Consider the following 13,554-nt stretch of genomic DNA (forward strand, 5'->3'; position numbering starts at 1 on the left):
CCTCTCCAATCTCGCTTCCGTTGATCGAGTAAACAAAGTCATTGGTTAGACGTATTGAGAGAACCTCAATTGGTCCGACCCACCTCCATCTGCCCTTTATTATTGTTCACTCGATCAATATCCTCTGTTAAAACTCCTCTGTCATCCCTTGTCGTCGTGTCCATCGGCTGGTCTTTTGAGCGCGCACATTCCCTCTATCCCCACGTCAACGTCCCACGGATATTAAACCCCACCGGTCCAAGCTGAATATCTTGGCTGACTGTTTAGATAAAGTCTATCTCGCGCGTCTGACCCTTGACTGGAGCTGTTGATGACGCCGTCGCGGCTGTGTTGACTTTGACGATAACATCCGACGAGGACCGTTACGACGACCACAACGACAGAGCCATCGCGCGCGCCGTTAATACGAAAAGAAAAGGTCCAACTGGTCGATACCATCTTTCAATTTGGAGCAGTTGACGTTCAGGCGAACTCAAACAAAACCCTTAACTCACTCTCGACCAGCCACGCGCTTAATTAATTCCACCTTTTATCGCCAACATACCGTCAAATAATAGCAATCATGTCCGATTTTAAGGAAAAGGTGTCGGAAAAGATCCACGATGCCTCGGAAAAGGTCCACGATGCTACCGGTAAATTCGGCGGCATGCTTGACCAGGCTGAGGCTGGTAACATCCCCGGTACCAAGGGTAAACATCCCGTTTCTGCTGTTATTGGCACAGCATTGACTGGTGGTATGGGAAATGCTGGCACCAAGGGCTACCTCGCGGTAAGTTCAGCAACTTGTTCGATCCCTTGAGTTAAGGCGCATAAGCTACTTTGGTAGCTGTGCGACTATGCCTTTGCGGGATTACAGATAGGACAGCATTGATCAGTACTAACGAGCGAGTAGGCCTACATCAAGGAGTTGGAAGACAACCCTCTCCGTACCAAGATGCTCACTGCCGGTACTCTAGCTGGTACACAAGAGCTCTTCGCTTCATGGCTCGCCAAGGACCGAAACAAGCATGGCAACTACTTCACTGCTCGTGTCCCCAAGATGGCCGCCTATGGCGCTCTGATCAGCGCTCCTCTGGGTCATTTCCTCATCTGGGCACTTCAGAAGGCTTTCAAGGGACGCACCAGCCTGCGCGCCAAGATTCTGCAGATTCTTGTCAGCAATCTTATCGTAAGTAAATAAACTACTCCTTTGGTCTGTTCAGATGCCGCGCGAAATGGCTTGTCGTCAAGTTTGCGATTATTAGCCGCAAATAATGCGGTTATAACATGGCCAGCCTGAGAGGAAATAGCATGAAGCGCCATCTGAATCAGGGCTGAGAATGATTTGCAATGAGTCGCTAACCTGAATCCCAGATCGCTCCCATTCAAAACAGCGTCTACTTGGTCGCCATGGCTCTCATTGCCGGTGCTCGCACCTACCACCAGGTTCGCGCCACCGTCAAGGTTGGCTTCTGGAAGGTGATGCGTGTTTCGTGGATCACTTCCCCCATCTGCCTGGCTTTCGCCCAGAAGTTCCTCCCTGACCAGCTCTGGATCCCCTTCTTCAACATCGTGTCTTTCATCATCGGCACATACATCAACACGATTACCAAGAAGAAGCGCCTTGCAGCTCTCCGCAAGAAGCACTTCGGTGACGACCGCCGATCCAACGCTGGCGACATGCGCCCAGGCCGCCCCGATGACTACCCTCCTCCTGGCATGGGCGGTCCTGGCGGTCCCAACCCTCCCTACTAAGCGGCACAATCTCAACCGTCGATCCGAGCCCGGTGAAGCCAAGAAGATAGTTAAAAGACGATAATGGGGGTTGCGATGACTTTAAAGAGGAGGGAAATGTGGAGATAAGAGAGTAAGCGAACGATGGCTTCTTGGTAGCGAGCGGATGATTACAAAACCGTGCTCGGATGGGCCACGTCGCTTGACAAGTATATACCCGAGATGAGGGGGTGAGTAGGACAGGTGCCTGTCCTGAACTCAGACTGTTGAGCATGTATCTACAAGAGTTTTTATTTTGGGGAAGGACATGGTGGAAGTAGATGTCAGGATATGTATGTTTGTATGTGCGAGCTGCTGGATAATGAAATGAACTAGTATTGTAACCTTTTTTTTTTAATACATCTGCTGTGTTCTAACTGTCAGGCTAGCTCTTGCTGGAGTCGAACCTAGATCTGTCCGGGTAACGCATTTGACGGGGAGTGCGAACCCATAGTATCTTTCGAAAGCTGGCAGATCTCAAGACTTTTCATGAGTTCACCTGTTCTGCTGATCTTCAGGGGTCAAGCAGCATGCAGCATTCCTTGTCTTGTCGTGTGGACAACTCTTCAAGCGACTCAGCAGCTGGCGAGTGCTCTTGTAATCGTGGTATGCAGGTGTTCAGGCTGGACGGTGTCTTGAGGTCTCCGGAACATCCCAGCAGCGCATGATGGTCGAATGCTGTTTGTCGTGAGTATCCTAATTTCACGAAGGCGAGCTCTTGGGTCGAAGTGTATGCTTCGCACCGCGATCGCTTGTGTTCCGGGAGCTTGTCGCCTCGGTCGCAGGAAGAGTAAACGGGGGATTGAACACTCTCAGCCTCCCTCCTCCGGACCAGCAACCATAAATCCAGGGCTCCAATATTCCCACTCGCCCTTCGTTTGCTTATCGACCCATAGCATACCTCCAGCGACAAGATCGTCTATCACCGTCCTGGCGCGGGCCCTGTCCCAGCCCAAGTTATCTCTCAACATACCCACACTCACGTAACCCAACACCTGCGCGGCCTCGACAACCGAGACTTGATCGTCGTTAAGCTCGCGGGGTACACTACGCACGTACTCCTTGCGTCCAACACGCACAACAGCGTATGCGCCGCCCAGCGGAGCAAGTGTCTGCACCGCGCGCCGAATGTCGTCGTCAGCGATAGGGTCAGCGCCATCCATCCGTCCTGCAGCAACGCGCTCTCTCAGATCAGCCAAACCGATGAGGCCTCCGTTCTCCCCTCGCGTAGCGCCGCAAACCTCTACGATGCGCACAGCAAGCTCAAAGTAGAAATCGTTGACCGTCTTTCCCAGCAACTGAGCCCATATAGAGCTCCCGTCGGCACTGCTGTTACTGTTACTGCTGGCTAGGGGATCAACGCCGATAGCTGCGCACATGCGAGCGAACTGGGCGCGGAATGCAGGATCGGAGCGGATGTCGCGAGCGTGTGTGTTGGCGAACTGCTGGAGAAGAGAGCGAAAGACAGCGAGCTGGGTTTCAAGAGCCTGTGCATTGTTGGCGCGGAGAGAGGAGCCGTGAGAAGCGAACTGCGCTGATGTGAGACGCGAGCGGTCGAAGGCCGCTAGGCCTACGCCTTTACGAGACATTGTAGATAGATAAGGTTGAAATCTTGGTGTTGAAGGAGGTTAAGTTGATGTTAGTGCTAGCCATTTAGAATTACGTCAAATGGCGGGGGTGGGGCTGTGATGGGTATGAGTCTGAGTCTGTGCCAAACGATACTCGATATCAACAGTCATATTGATCTCATTGAAGATTTCCAGCAAAATCTCGGAGGATGGAATTCACTGGAGCTAGTCGGGCTATCGTATATCTCAACTGTCTAGGCTATCGAAGGTTCAACTCTCTTGGAAGGATGCCTGTACCCTCTTCCATCAAGGTCATTCAAGACGTTTCATAGCGGCTATTAGAGGCGTGCTCATGAGGTATCTTAGGTACCCAGTGTATAGAATTGTGTGCATACATATCAGAAACCATCTGAGTTTGGTACAATAGGATCAATCGTATCTCATATCAGAGGAAATGATCGACTTCGAGTCGTTTAGTGTAAGTTGATTTGACCAAGCTGCCAGTCCAAAGAGGTGGTGGGTCTGGCTTTAGTATGACATTGGTAGCACCATTGTCAAGACATGGATAATTTCTTTCCCCTTTCAACTTCTTTATTCACATTTCTTAAATCACACGACAGACACAACATATTGCCAAATCGTCGCAGTAATTCCTAGGTCTACAACGCATATTTACACGAATATCTATCTATCATGCATGCCATGTGGTGGAATGGGACCTCGCATTCAACAGCAAGATTGTCCCTCCTAAATTCCAAGAGTGGTTTATGTGGTATGGTATCATATCGTCTCTGGCCGTGAGATTGTCAAACCGAACATAGCCCTCAGCCTTATTCTTCCTTTTTTTTTGATAAGATTCCTGCTGAGCCCTTAGTGCTGGCAGTCTTGGTTCACCGCCATCGCCATGGCAGCATCCAACCCGCCCCCCTGATACTGAAATAGTCGTCGCTTCGTTAACCCAGGGCGGAAATCTCGCAGTTCTAGACCTGCTCTATCTGTGCTACTGATCGGAATACGTATACGATCACTGCGTTTGGCATTGAGCTTGACCGTCACCCATGTCGTCCTCATCGTCTTCCCAGTCACCGCCAAATCGGCCATCGCCTGAGTTCTCGCCCATCTGTCATCAAGTTAGCTATGCTTTATGCATGGATTGTGGAAGTTGGATATGATTACCTTCTCAATGTCGGCATCGTCCTCATACTCGACCTCATCAACCTCCTCAGCCTCAACGTTCGCGGGAGCAGCGGGCAGCATCTTCTGCAGAGCCTCGTACTCCGAATCGTCCTTCAGCCAGCCATCCTCGGGGAACTCAACCTTGACGATCAGGTAGAGATCACCCTTGGTCTCACCACGCTTCAGGGGCATACCCTCACCGGGAACCTTGAGGACGTCACCTGGTCGCAGGATCTTGCCTCGGGGTCGCTCAATATGAATACCTCGTCCATCGAGGTGCTTGAAGACTGTGCGAGAGAAACCGGATAGAGCCTCTCCAAGCGACACAGTCAACTCAGCAGACAGATCGTAACCGATGCGAGTGTAAAAGTCGTGGGGCTCCTCGACCAGAGTGAAAACGATATCGCCAGGCGTTTGGTCCGGGTACTGATCGGCCTCGCCCTCGAGAACGATACGCTCACCCTGCATAGAGCCGCGGGGGATGTAAATCTCGAGAACCTTCTTCTCTTGGGTTGTTCGCTTGCCCTTGCACTTCTTGCATCGGTCCTTCTCCTTGAAGACCTGGCCAGCACCCTGACAGTGGTCGCAAAGAACAGTCTCACGTCGCATCATGCCGGGGCCGATTTGTCGGAACGCCTCAACGATACCGTTACCCTTGCAGCGCTCGCAAGACGAAGACTTGGCCTTCTCCTTGCCGCCAGAGCCCTTGCACTGACCGCACAGCACCTGCTTGTTGGCGGCAAACTTGACAGTCTTGCCACGGTAAAGCTCCTCCAGCGTCACCTTATATTCTTGCTCCTCGTCGGGACCGCGTCTGGGTCGGCTTCGACCGCCGGGGCCGCCAGGACCACCAGGACCTCCGGGACCCATGCCGAAGCCGAACATCTGCGAAAGGATATCGTTGAGGTCGACCTCAGGACCGCCGGGACCGCCGCGGGACTTGTCGAAGGCGGCCATGCCGTGAACATCGTACATCTCGCGCTTCTGCTCATCGCTGAGAATTTCGTAGGCTTGTGTGACTTCCTTGAACTTGACTTCTGACTCTTCTCGCTGGTCCTCGGCGACCTTGTCTGGGTGGTACTTGAGAGCGGCCTATTTTAAAATTTGTAAGGGTTTGCTCTGTGGTTCGCTGGGAGTTGTGATCACAAACCTTTCGGTAAGCCTTCTTGATCTGCTCTGGTGTCGCAGTTCTGTCGATTTCGAGAAGTTCTATTCAGCCGAGTTAGTCAGGTCTTCTTATCAACCACTCAACTGTAGCGATAGTAGGCAACTATTGCAGTAAATCTTTTTTTGAAGAGCGACATAAACTTACCATAGAGATCTACCTCCTCCGGGCCCGGAGAGCCAGCGTTAAAAGGGTCATCCATCTTGAAGGTTGAAAAAGATACTGTAGGCTACAGTACTGTAATGCAGGATGAAGAATTGGTCCGCTCTGTCGATCAACTCTGTTGGCAGGGACCCGTAGAAAATCTTTTGGCGTGGATTGTAGCGCGGGGTACTGTACCAATTGCGTGCAGTAGCAGCAAAACAATTCTTTATAACTGATTTAACAATAGATAGGTATTGATGTATCTGATTAACTTAATAGATGAATCTCCAACATAAGAACAGCTCGTTTTCTCCTCTTTATATAGTCTCCCTGAATAGTACGTGTTCTACATGTCCTGGATGCGTCATGTTCGTTGACGCCTATTATTTCCCGTGCCCCTCCATTACTTTATTGTGACCCTCACAATATACCAGCGCTCTTATCGCTGTTTTCTTCTCAAAGTTTAATAAGGAACCGAGATATACTTCTGCCCTTTCATACTATGTAGATAAGTTCTTCGGATGCGCCTAAGATTTTACAAACCTTTGGTCTATATCCTCGAGCAGTGGGTGGGATATAATATCTTCAACGTCTCTATGTTCACTGATAAGAAATTTTAATCCTTATCACTAAGACTTTCAACAGCTGCCAGATTGTGGCGCACCACTCATTCAATCAATGCACCGCCGCAATATCTTGCGACTCATGGGAGACTCGTCTAACTCACTCACACCTCTTTTAGTATAATTGATCATGAGTGTTTCGTTCTCATCATGACACCAATTTTAAGCCGCTCAACACGGCTATCGAGAAGCCTAATACAAGCTCAGATTCTCCGTCAATCAACAATACCAGCCTGTCGAGGATTTACCAATTCCCTAGTTCGACATGATCAAAATTCTGATATAGCGACCAGAGCTTCACCAGCTCAGAGCAATACTGAAAGTCTTGCTGGAGAAGCAAAACAAAATGGCCAGCCAGCGAAGAAAACATCAAGGTTAGCGGCCTTGAAAAACCGTAGCCAAACATCAACTGCCAGTAAAGCCGGTGTTAAAGAAGATGGACCAAGTCAAAAATACATTCTTGGACAATCTGCCGACAAACCGATTCGTGCACGTTTTGCACCATCTCCTACGGGATATCTGCACTTGGGCTCGCTCAGAACAGCTCTTTTCAACAACTTAGTAGCCAAGGCTACAAAAGGGGGCGATTTCATCATTCGAATCGAGGACACTGATCAGGTAGGCCGGCCTCTGGGTCCATCTGTTTGAGATTATAACCCTACTAACACATAAAAAGAACCGGTTGGTACCTGATGCCGAAGAGCGCATCTTCAAGGATCTTGAATGGGCTGGTCTCTCGTGGAGTGAGGGTCCTGACAAAGGTGGTCCATACGGCCCCTACCGACAGGTAAACTGTTACTAAACCTACAAATCAGACTCATACTGAGATATCACTATAGTCAGAACGCCTTGATACATACAAAGAGCACACCCAGACTCTAATCGACAACGGCTCCGCGTACCGCTGCTTCTGTAACCAATCAGTCCTCGAAGCCCAGAAGCGCGCTCTTCACGACGCTGGCAAGTCTACAGCTTACCCAGGCACATGCCGCTCCGTTCCTCGCTCCGAGTCTGATGAGCGAGCCGCCAAGGGCGAGGCTCACGTTGTCCGACTGAACTCAGGCCGTTTCGGTACGCCAAAGTTCAAGGATGCCATTTATGGTCCCTTTCAGAAGAAGGAGCCCGAGGAGGACTTTGTTCTTATGAAAACTGATGGCTTTCCTACTTACCACCTTGCGAATGTCGTGGACGACCATCTCATGAAGATCACTCATGTTATCCGCGGTGAGGTTAGTATATACTTATACTTCGGCTTGTGGTCAAGATTCTTACAGTATACAGGAATGGCTCATCTCGACACCCAAACATCTGGCGCTCTACGAGGCTTTCGGTTGGGAACCTCCCACCTTCGCACATTTGGGTCTTCTCGTTAGCAACGATGGATCCAAGCTCAGCAAACGCAATGCAAGCGTTAACCTCTCTACGTATATGGACCAGAACATATTCCCCATGGCTCTACAAGCCTGGCTCGCAAACTTGGGTGCTTCGTTCAAGAAAGGGGCCCAGACACCACGCTTTCTGGAGGACGTGGCTGAGAATGTATGTCCTACCGGTTGAATTAAACCAAATCCTTTGCCAAGTACTAACCGGCGAAATAGTTATCCTACAAGTTTACTCGTGGTGGTATAAAACTTAACCCCCAAAAGCTCGACTTCTTTCAACATGAATACCGCAATCTCCTTTTCAAGACTCCTCTTTCCGACCACACTCCTCGCGAACAAGCTCTCATCAGAGACAACCTGCTCAGTCCTCTTATCGACCAAGTTCATGCAATTACCTCATCCTCCGAGGGAACCACTGGCAACTACGAACCCATCCAACCGCGCGGCACCTCACTAAAATGGCCCGGCCCCTTAACTCTGGTCCCAACCATGCTGTCATCCGAATCATCACAACAGGCATATGCCTTCCAGACACTCGCACAAGAAACTTCACGATACGCCTCTGTCGCTGACATACCCCGTCTACTGCCATATTTGTTCTGGCGTCCACCCATCGCTGCCTACCGCGCAGCTCTCGCTACTGAGACTCCACGCCGTGATCTGATTGACCTAGTCCAAGGCACTGTCAACTCGGCGGACAGCTGGGAAATGGCTCTCGACCGCCTGTTGGAGCGTATTCCCGCTGATCAAGCACCTGATCTGCACAGTGTTCTTCGTCTGATCGCTATTGGTAGTCCACAAGCTGTCGGCAAAGCATCTCGCATTCTTTTCAGCGTGCTCGGTCAAGCTGAGTGGCGAGTCCGTGCTACCCAAGTGCGAGACCTGATGGAGGAGCTGGACTCTGGGGGTGAAAGTCTCCGTCAAAAATGGAAAGACGAAGCTGTAACCATGACCACAGAGACCAACGCCGCTGTTGAATAGATCGTGTACAATATTCACCAGTTATCATCAATATGCTGTAAGTTCAATGTAACATAATGTATCATAAACGATATGAAAGCTATATGGAAAGACATTTGCAGATACTACTCAGGCTTCACATGTGTACGTCTTAAATGTAACAACAATTGTTTAATCAACATGCTGTCATAACTTCATGATTGATGTTAACTATGAACTTGCCTCTCCGGGTGCCTTTTCCCATGCTCTTGTGGCGAGTGATTACTCTGGTAATAACCCCGATCCCAAACTCCGGCTTCCCTCTAACATGAATCCCTGGTATGCTGGCTACTATGACATGCCTTCGAAAAAAATACAAGATTAAGATAATGATAAGATCGCCATAAAATAGAAAGAATTCTGGCGTTGAAGATGTCTCTCAACTCACGAGCTACCGCTCAGTGGTAATAAAAAGAAAAAGTCATAAATGTCCAAATACAGATGCGCTGTGTGGGTATAAATCTAAAGTTGAAAGATCCAAATCTGCGATAATGTTAGTGATCAGAAAATTAAAGTTCAAGTGGTGTTCACATACCTCCATCTTTCCTGTCTCTGTTCGTTGTTTTCTTGCTTCCTCCTTTACACTATCGATCACCATTTCGAGATCGTCTTGGTCGCCGACTGTGATCATGTCTCCGTTAGGCATGTCATCGTCCTTGACCTTGATCTTGAAACGGCGTTTGATGTTGAACTTGTCGCGGACCTTGTCGCTTAATGTTTCGAACCGGGTATCAGGTTTGATCATGATGAGCTTAACCTCATCAGCGTGAACCTTGACCCGGATCTTTGAGACCTCAGGTCGACGACTGTTCCTGACAGAGCCAGGGCCTCGACGTTGTCCAATCATCTCAAAGTCGTTCTCGTTGATGGTACCCTCATAATCCGAGGCGTCCTCCTCCTCAGAGAACTGGTTTGGTAGTCTCCGTCGGCTGCCAGCTGATCCTCTCGAGTTTCGGTAGCCATCGGTTGCTGAGTACATTGCGTAGACATCCTCCGGTGATTGTGTCTCCTCTGGGATCTGCTTGGGCCTCAACTGCAGAGGCGGGGGCTCCCTCTGCAATGGTGTACCACGAGTGCTAGACGATGCTGACCTTGCAGGCATGGGCCTTCGGCTATCCGGGGGTGAAGCTGCTTTCTCGTACCGACGGTTTGGCTCAGCCTGTTGGATGTTGAGTTTAGCCAACTGGGGCTTCTGGTTGCGAACAGAAGCAGCTCGCGAGGGACGCTCATTCTCCGGTGGGGGTGTTGGCGGGAATACATTTCGGCCATTGGGAGGCTCTGATTGTTGCCTCCTAGAGGACAAGCCAGGCTTGACGAGGTTTGTGGCAGCGAAGGAGATGTTGTCTGGGGGTCGGTCATCCTTGACCTCTGTTTTGCCCGCCTAAGATGTGTTAGTTAAAGTGCTATCAACATATATGGGAGGTAACTGACATTCTTGATCTCAGAACCGGCAAAGCCAGTAAAGGCATTAGCACGGTCTGAAGCGGCAACCAGTCTAGCCTTGCCGAGATAATCCTTGGTCTTGAGGTTTCGAACCTTGGCCTCGTTGGGACGGTAGACAACTCCTACAGGAATGGAGAAGACGGTATAACCCTGATGTGATGTTAGAAAGTTTCAACAAGCGTCTTGCAGTTTACCAACCTCTGCCTGTTCCCTGATGGCATCATCAATAACATTATGGTCCTCCACTACCTTCTCCTTGACGGCATACGAGAAATCTTGCATTCCAGCATCCATCTGTTGCAGATAGATGTAGCAAAGACCTCGGTTGAAAAGAACCTCACAGGAGTAAAGCTTGAATAGAAGACCCAGTTGAGCGTAGTCGATCATAGCGTTTCCGCGAAGGTATAGAAGAGTGTCGTTGAAGTTGGCAAGAGCCTCTTCAAAATCGCCGAGAAGGAAGTTCGAAACACCTTGTTGGAAGTAGGCAACGGCGAGATATTGGTCGAGTCGGATAGCTCGCTGGTAACTCTCAACCTGGAGGAGAAGGATCAGTATATGAAAGTACAAGAGTTTTCCATGGGAGAACTTACAGCCTTCTCGTGCTCTCCAAGCGTAGCATGAATTACGCCCATGTTGAATAGAATCTTGCTTGTGTCGCCAATCTTTCCAAACTCGTTAAGGGCCTCCTCGAATTCATTGTTGTCGTAACGACCTAGGGCTGCTACCCAGGTCTCAATCTCCTGTAGGAAAGATTGTATTAGCAGGCTGGTCTGCAAGACATGGCGTCTCTGAAGTGAAGATCGGGTGAAGAGCGTACCTGTTTCAACGACATGATGGTCGCTGCAGGGCAATGTACCACAGTATAGTCGAATTAGTCGTTTTGGGAATACACAAGAGTCAGAATTAAAGAGTGATATGGAAGGAGTCTTGTGGTAAATATGGAAATTCAAAAGTCGAAGGGAGAGATGGGGGGGTTTGGTTTGGGCTGGGCGCTTAGATGTATGGAGGGCTGTGCCGACTTATTATTCGGAGGGCAGCGCCTGCACCTGAGGTAAACCGTAAAGTCCGCTGGCGGGGCAGGTACACACGCTAGGCACGGTACGGGGGTACAGGGGTATGGGAATGCCAGCAACAGGGGCTAGGGGGGTCGAGCCAAGGCTGGCAGGGGTAGACTACGCTACAAGAGCGGTGTTGCTGTTGAGGTTGCCCTTGATGGATGGCTGGTGCTTTGCAACGGTTGGTCTTTTCCCTGCTTAAGCAAGCAATTGGTGCAGCTAGAGACCTCGATGGCTTGGCGGCCGAGCCAGTGGCGTTAGCTTGGAGGGAGAAAGAGGCAAGTGAAAAATCGATAAAGGGATTGGTTTGATAGTTAATCGGTAGGAGATTATATTCGATCGTATGGATATTTGTTGCTTCATGCAGGTGCTTTCTACAGCTCTCAGTTGTTGGTTGTAGTGACAGATGTTGGCTGACGAAGTATTCTTGATACGCGCTTGTTGATCAAGTCAGCGGATGAAGCTGAAGCTGCCACAGAATGCGTGATCTCGATTCAGAAACAATTATGTTCATCGACGGAATTTCAAAAGAGGAGACGACATTCTCGGCAGTATCTATCATACGTAGAATTACATAGCCAAGAATTGGTCTGATGTAAGTGGGATGTTTCTCTCCGGTCGAGCTGCAAGAACATGGCAGAGCAGAAAACTTCCTTCAAGAACAAAACCGCCCAGACCTGTAGGGGAGATTGTTTCTCGGAATATTGATTTATTACTCGATCACTCCGAGCCAAGACTCAATGGCGCGGTGATGGGAGTGATTTCAATGCATAATTACTTGATATGACATATCGGGCGACTACTGGTTACTACATCTAGACTCAGCGCCTAAAGAAGATGGGAATTGGTCAAGAGTTGGTTGTCACACAGGCTACTGTAGCAGTAGCCTTCGGTGTACAGTAGGGGACCTGACTCTCTACAACCACACTCTGCAGGGCGGGTCAGGGGGATGTGCAACAAGGGTCCAGCATTTTCTTTTTCTTTTTCTTCTTTTTTCCCCATCTGCTACAGCCAGCAGCAATGTTTGTAACTGCTGTCTGTATGTATCTGAGATCTGAAATGTATCCAGCATGTGCAACGTCTGATCGACCGCTAGCCTGTTGTAAGAGACTCGCACTCTTACCGGGCCGGGTTTGAGCTGCCAGCCCAATTCCTCATCTCGTTTCGATTTCGGGTAGTTTTCGAAAGAAGATTGAATGAGGGTCTGATCTAAGATTCGCCGATGGACTGTATCGCATGCCTATCCATCACTATCACCGTTCTTACCCAGTCTAGGAATAGTTAGTGATGTGATGAGATGACTAGATGAATGTGATGCAGATAGACGATTACCAGAAATTCTGCTGGTGATGAAACCAGCTCTCCTGTTGAATCGAACCACTGCATTCCTCAGCCTCGTCAGATGCCTCGAGAATCGAAAGGTTCGATCCGAGTTCTGATCGTTGGTTGTTGATTTGGGGTTAACGGTCTGCCAGGGTTTGCTTAGACGACGGGGAAAGTTTACGCACCTGCTGCAGCGATTGTCACAGGTGCTGGTGACTACCAGGCACACCTTGTGATTGGATGGCAGTCAAGGGTCTTCCTAGACGACCCACCACTCGGCGCCTACCACTAATCCTCTCCAAGTGCCAACAACCAGAAATGGACTCGAACAGCAATTAATTACAGGACATACCCCGGTACAGCGCCATGGCTGAAGCTCTTCAACACGCTACTGAATGCATCCAAGCTGCTGGTGTCGAATGACGTGCCTTCCGTGTCTCTCGATCAACTTTAATCTGATTCTAAGCGCCCTGGGCCAGACCGTCAAAGTGATAACCTAACAGATAACCCAACGGTGAGCTCCACAGGTCAGGCCCAGTACAACGGATCATGGCAAATCCAATCGATGCACTATCTCGGTCCCGAGTGCACGGGATCAGAAGAAGCTTCACCAGTGGCACTGTATGCGAGGTCCAGTAATTGCCGGTGGATCTACCTGTAAGTTGCGGTGGGAGAAAAACGACACGACGGGAAAAGACGTTATGCCTTTGTCCATGTACAGCCGAGATTCAACCCTAATACCTTCAAGCGATCTTGGCAATGCTACGGGACCATGGCAACGGAGATGAGTACGAAGCCGAAGCCGGCATCATGAAATACGTGTTGCCATAATTAACATTGCTCCCTCACATGTTCATCTGCCGTGGGTATCTCTGCAGGTCCTTCATCTATTAGACCAAATCTCACCATAGAATCTGCCTTATT

At 49.7% G+C, this 13,554-nt stretch overlaps 5 protein-coding genes across 5 annotated transcripts; 2 read left to right on the top strand and 3 right to left on the bottom strand.

Moving 5' to 3' along the window:
* Positions 1-266: 266 nt before the first annotated feature.
* B0J16DRAFT_191329 (uncharacterized protein) lies at positions 267-2,081 on the top strand. The gene is made up of 3 exons (XM_046122800.1): positions 267-769; positions 893-1,168; positions 1,354-2,081. Exons 1-3 carry the CDS (start codon positions 563-565, stop codon positions 1,732-1,734), a joined length of 864 nt encoding a protein of 287 aa, XP_045977805.1. The 5' UTR covers positions 267-562; the 3' UTR covers positions 1,735-2,081.
* A 16-nt stretch (positions 2,082-2,097) lies between these two features.
* B0J16DRAFT_350196 (EAP30/Vps36 family-domain-containing protein) lies at positions 2,098-3,426 on the bottom strand. Its single transcript, XM_046129015.1, has one exon. The coding sequence runs from the start codon at positions 3,339-3,341 to the stop codon at positions 2,565-2,567; it is 777 nt and encodes a 258-aa protein (XP_045977806.1). The 5' UTR covers positions 3,342-3,426; the 3' UTR covers positions 2,098-2,564.
* Positions 3,427-3,896: 470 nt separating this feature from the next.
* Positions 3,897-6,098, bottom strand: B0J16DRAFT_350197 (uncharacterized protein). Its single transcript, XM_046129016.1, has 4 exons — positions 5,809-6,098; positions 5,647-5,705; positions 4,497-5,588; positions 3,897-4,440 (listed from the first exon to the last, which is right to left on the bottom strand). Exons 1-4 carry the CDS (start codon positions 5,861-5,863, stop codon positions 4,345-4,347), a joined length of 1,302 nt encoding a protein of 433 aa, XP_045977807.1. The 5' UTR covers positions 5,864-6,098; the 3' UTR covers positions 3,897-4,344.
* Positions 6,099-6,502: 404 nt separating this feature from the next.
* B0J16DRAFT_191350 (uncharacterized protein) lies at positions 6,503-8,879 on the top strand. Its single transcript, XM_046122801.1, has 5 exons — positions 6,503-7,046; positions 7,105-7,215; positions 7,268-7,657; positions 7,710-7,967; positions 8,027-8,879. Exons 1-5 carry the CDS (start codon positions 6,579-6,581, stop codon positions 8,789-8,791), a joined length of 1,992 nt encoding a protein of 663 aa, XP_045977808.1. The 5' UTR covers positions 6,503-6,578; the 3' UTR covers positions 8,792-8,879.
* Positions 8,880-9,271: 392 nt separating this feature from the next.
* Positions 9,272-11,084, bottom strand: B0J16DRAFT_324965 (uncharacterized protein; the record flags this gene model as incomplete). The annotated part of the gene is made up of 6 exons (XM_046125860.1): positions 9,272-9,292; positions 9,345-10,190; positions 10,241-10,402; positions 10,451-10,786; positions 10,843-10,992; positions 11,070-11,084. 6 exons carry the CDS (start codon positions 11,082-11,084, stop codon positions 9,272-9,274), a joined length of 1,530 nt encoding a protein of 509 aa, XP_045977809.1.
* Positions 11,085-13,554: the final 2,470 nt, after the last annotated feature.

The sequence above is a fragment of the Fusarium flagelliforme genome, assembly GCF_020744385.1.
Source record: "Fusarium flagelliforme strain FIESC 12 MPI-CAGE-AA-0113 chromosome Unknown B0J16scaffold_8, whole genome shotgun sequence".
NCBI lineage: Eukaryota > Fungi > Ascomycota > Sordariomycetes > Hypocreales > Nectriaceae > Fusarium > Fusarium flagelliforme.